At 43.4% G+C, this 4106-nt stretch overlaps 1 protein-coding gene across 4 annotated transcripts; it reads left to right on the top strand.

The window, feature by feature from the left end:
* The first annotated feature begins 1081 nt into the window (after positions 1 to 1081).
* LOC147896353 (uncharacterized) lies at positions 1082 to 3770 on the top strand. Of its 4 annotated transcripts, none has more exons than XR_015541912.1 (4): positions 1082 to 1260; positions 1650 to 1726; positions 2017 to 2640; positions 3111 to 3770. XR_015541912.1 is itself a non-coding variant. In XM_087383061.1 (4 exons), exons 2-4 carry the CDS (start codon positions 2085 to 2087, stop codon positions 3151 to 3153), a joined length of 324 nt encoding a protein of 107 aa, XP_087239187.1. In that variant the 5' UTR covers positions 1572 to 1726; positions 2017 to 2084; the 3' UTR covers positions 3154 to 3770. The 4 variants fall into 4 exon arrangements, 1 of the variants encoding a protein (XP_087239187.1); XR_015541911.1 differs by lacking the exon at positions 1082 to 1260 and having other exon boundaries at positions 1572 to 1726; positions 2017 to 2274; positions 2463 to 2640; XR_015541913.1 differs by lacking the exon at positions 1082 to 1260 and having other exon boundaries at positions 1572 to 1726; positions 2017 to 2368; positions 2463 to 2640.
* The last annotated feature ends 336 nt before the right edge of the window (positions 3771 to 4106 follow it).

Genomic DNA, 4106 nt, shown 5'->3' with positions numbered 1-4106 from the left:
CATCTCCTCTATTATACTTACATATCCGTTAGACTGGTCGTAGATAATAGCCCCCCACCGAGATAACCAGCTCCTCCAATAAGAGAGCTATGCCAGCAAGTAGAGAAGCCTCCAATCGCCTCCTGGTTCACGCTCACGGTCACTAGCTCCCGACTCTCATGGAGGCCACTCGTGAGAATTGAAGGGAAAGAGGATGTCGCCTTAGAGAGCTGCCCTAGAAGAACTACGTAGATAATCACCATGCAATAGTGCCAAGTGTCCTACTATTGCCTCCCGCTCTAAACCTTAATCACCCATTGCTCTCACAATGAGGATGAATTCCTAACAAATGAGATAGGAGAGGTGGAGCATAGGAAGGGCAGGAGAAGTTTGATGGGTAGGAATTTTGTGTAAGAAATTAGTGTCATTCGCGATTGGTTTAGGTTTAGATAGATGTGTTTTCGGGTAGATGTGAATTTACGAAGTCGGAAGACCCAGTAGTAGAGCAATTAGGAGGATTGCATCAATGGAGTGATGACATGTGTACCGAGAAAAGATGATGTTGATCTTGTACTGGCAAAGGCACCCTCTAATGGAATGGCACAATAGATTGCATCAATGGAATGATGACATGTGTATCGAGAAAAGATGATGTTGATCTTATGCTTGCCTATTTAAGAAGGCACCCTCTAATGCAATGGTATCGCTTGTCTTTCACCTTCTATCTTGTTAAGTTGTTTTCTTTTGAGCCTCCCTAGGATTTTTATCTAGGTAGATGAGTGAAACAGAGGAAAGAAAAGAGGTGAAAGAGGTGTGTGTGTGTGTGTGTGTGGTGGATGGACCATTAAATAAATGTGGGGAAGTGCCTATTTTGGCAAGAGTGGTGTCATACAAGAGACAAAGAGCACCTCCATCTCTAGAGAGAAATAGACAAATGCATTTAGGATCTGCACACGTAACAGCACATTAGGAGCACAATAGGGACCCCAAGTTAATGGATTCACATTAATTCATTAATTTGTTGATATGGGGGCCCGACTGGGGCCGATTAACCTACGGAATCTTGCGGTGCACTGCACATAAATGAAGGTGCAAGTGGAAATAATGGGCGAATTCCAGAATGTTCCATTCGCAACCCTGTGCGAGTCTATGAGGGGAAAGGAGGGCCTGCCTCGTGAGCCTGATTTGCTAGCTATACTTGTACAACCCGCCTTCCGCGGATTGACAAGTCTGCGATGAGGGAAAACCTTCAGTCTGCCCTTCGACTAAACAAAACCCCTGGTATTCATTTGCATTGCTGAAATGCAACTGTCGTGGATAGAGCAAGGCAAAGAGGGGGAGGGAGAGGGAGAGAGGGGAGGGAGAGGTAGGAAAGGAAGAGAGGGGAGGGAGAGGTAGGAAGGCGGGGGAGAGAGGGTAGGGAGAGGTAGGAGAGGAAGAGAGGGGAGGGAGAGGTAGGAAGGCGGGGATAGGTGAACGTAGCGTAGGCTGAAAGGAGGAAGAAAGGGGGAGGAAGGGGGGTGGAGCGGAACGCAGGGGCAAGAGAGAGGAGTGGGATCAGTGAGCGAGGCGAGGGGAAGGAGGGAGGGAGATAAGGGAGGGAGCGAGGCTTCCAATACGCTCTCAGCTCTTCATCGCAATGGAGCGACATAATCTCGTTGCCGATGCAGATTACTCTGCTTCTTCCCGTAGATGCAAAGCAAGGACTTCCTCCACCTCTTCTTTAGCAGGAGCCGACTTGAATAAGGTGGTTATGCTCGCTATTCTCTAGCTTGTTCTTTCCAATTAGCACTTCAGTGGAAGTGTGCTGTCCAGCTGTTTATCATTGTGAAATTTGGGGATCAGCAGCTTTTCCCTATCGGGCACTCCAACTTTCAATCTGATTCTTAAGGTCAACGAACTTTGAGTTTCACTGTGTTGATATTGTTGGATGTGCGTTTTGTCTCGAAATATAGAAGCGCTGATCTTATCACGATATAATTGGTAGTGCAGATGTGAATCTCCTCAGTCCATCTCACAAGCGTCATTTTTTTGCAGATGGATATGGAGAGTCCTTATATTTATTGCGCTTTATCGGAAGTCTTCTTCGTTTACGAGTTGTAGATATGAATTTTAAGGTCTGCTCTTTCCTTACCCCCCCCCTCGGGTTTCAGCCCGTGCAACAATGTCATCAAGCAAGAAGGGCTATAATAGAAGAGCTCAAAGCTATCTTTGACGTCAAAGAGAACCTGTCAATGCATCTCACACAAAATGCAAGTCAGCGAATCCATGGACGATTAAGTCTCCTCAAGCAAGGTCCCTCTTTGTTCATGGTCGCTTTTGCACCTTTGTGGCGGACGTGCTTTTGCAGTCTGCAATTCGACTTTTCACCTTCCCGAATATTCATCTTGTATGTCTCATCAGACGATTGACATTGGTTCCACGTGCACCTCGATCACGATTGGATTAAAGTGCGGCTTTGCTATTCTTTTCTTTGGATGCAGACATGGATTCCATACACTCAAAGAGGCACAGTCAAGCAGCAGCTGTCGTCAATGTTAGCAGTGCTGTAATAAACAGCAAGACATATGAGAGGTCTGGATTATGGTCTGCTTGTCAGTAACATGATAGTTTCCATGCTATGTTGCTGACGTTCAGTACCAGTCATTACCATGCTATGTTGTAAGTCCGATTGGAAGCTTTGCTTTGATATATATTGTTACATGTAGAAACTTATGTACAATTGGAGCGGTGCGATTAGCTGAAGTAAGGTCTATAGTGCGTCACACTCTACCGCTTGGCTGGCAGTACATCATCGTTTTGTTGACTTTTTTAGGTTGCATCTTTTGTTTCTAGAGTGAAACGTCAAACAATTGAGAGCCTCTTGAGTCCCCAAGATGATTTGGAGAGGAGAAGAAGAGGATACCACAATTGTGGAGCTCAAAGAAAAAGTTCAACAATTGAGAGAAATGATTACCCTTCTAGATCCACAAATCATCAATTACAAGATGTGCTTAGGAATTCCTCTTTTGTCGTTTGTACGCCTTTTGACCTCCCCCTATTCCAGTAGCTTGTGTTGCTTTGGCTATGTTCGCAACCTTGTCATTGATGATTGGCATTTCCTGATTGCTCAATTTGGTGTCCTTTTTTAGGTCTTGCTTCCCTCGACTGTATTTTCATAATATTGGGGCGTGAGAATTCTTGGCCCAACCGAAGGAACATGTTCACTTTTTGAGGTAAAAGTTAATATACCTTGAACTTATGGAAAGGAGACCGAATTATGGGCCGTATCAGGTATAGGCTTGCATTGTAGATTTAGGAGAGCATTGATAGATTTAAGCTTGATAGGATGTTGAGGACGTACACTGACAACAAACCTTGAGCCTTAGAGATTTGACCCTAAATTGATAAGGTTGGTATCTCACTTGATGTTAGTGTGGGATTACAACCAGGAGTTGTATTAGTAGCAATGCAAGTGTTTTCTAGAGTTTTGTCTAAATGGCAACCAAGCTTTACTATTTGTCCTTCTAGTGCATTTGCCCACTAAGTTGCCTTCTAAGTGCTTTTAGAGATCTTGGGTCATGATCATTCTAAATGGAGGAAGAGGCTTTTGTCTAAAATAGATGTGATGGGATGATATAGTTAGAACAGATGTGGTGGAACAGATCTGATGGAATGATGTTAGAAGGACTATATTTAATCATCTCTACTTGCTAGTGCTAGCTTCCATCATGGCTAAGTCCGCGTGTCACCTTCTTATACTAGAAACTCAAGAGTATGGTCTATTACAATTCCAATGTGGTTTTTGTATTGCTGCCATAAGCAAGTTGACATTTTTCTATGCATCCGTTTGTTTGCTATTGGAATATCTCCTCCTTTCTCTCCTTAGTGAAACGTTTTTTAATGCACATATTTGCACAACCTTATTAATGTTTTGATGAGCTATATTGGCACATTATGTCAATATTAAAAGCTTCTTAGTGCCTTCAATATCAACATGCAAGGAATATTAAAAGGTCCTTAGAACTTCCAATATCAACATAAAAGGAAGATTGTTGTTGACAATTTTTTGAACATCCTCTAGTGCAACCCCAAGACGGTAAGTTCAAAGTTCTTTTGTTATTAGATTTTGTCATAGTGCAACATGC

Source organism: Dipteris shenzhenensis, chromosome 12 (assembly GCF_047967505.1).
Source record: "Dipteris shenzhenensis isolate YYH24624 ecotype China chromosome 12, Dip_SZ_1.0, whole genome shotgun sequence".
In the NCBI taxonomy this organism is placed as follows: domain Eukaryota; kingdom Viridiplantae; phylum Streptophyta; class Polypodiopsida; order Gleicheniales; family Dipteridaceae; genus Dipteris; species Dipteris shenzhenensis.
This window is presented reverse-complemented; position numbering and strand designations above follow the sequence as displayed.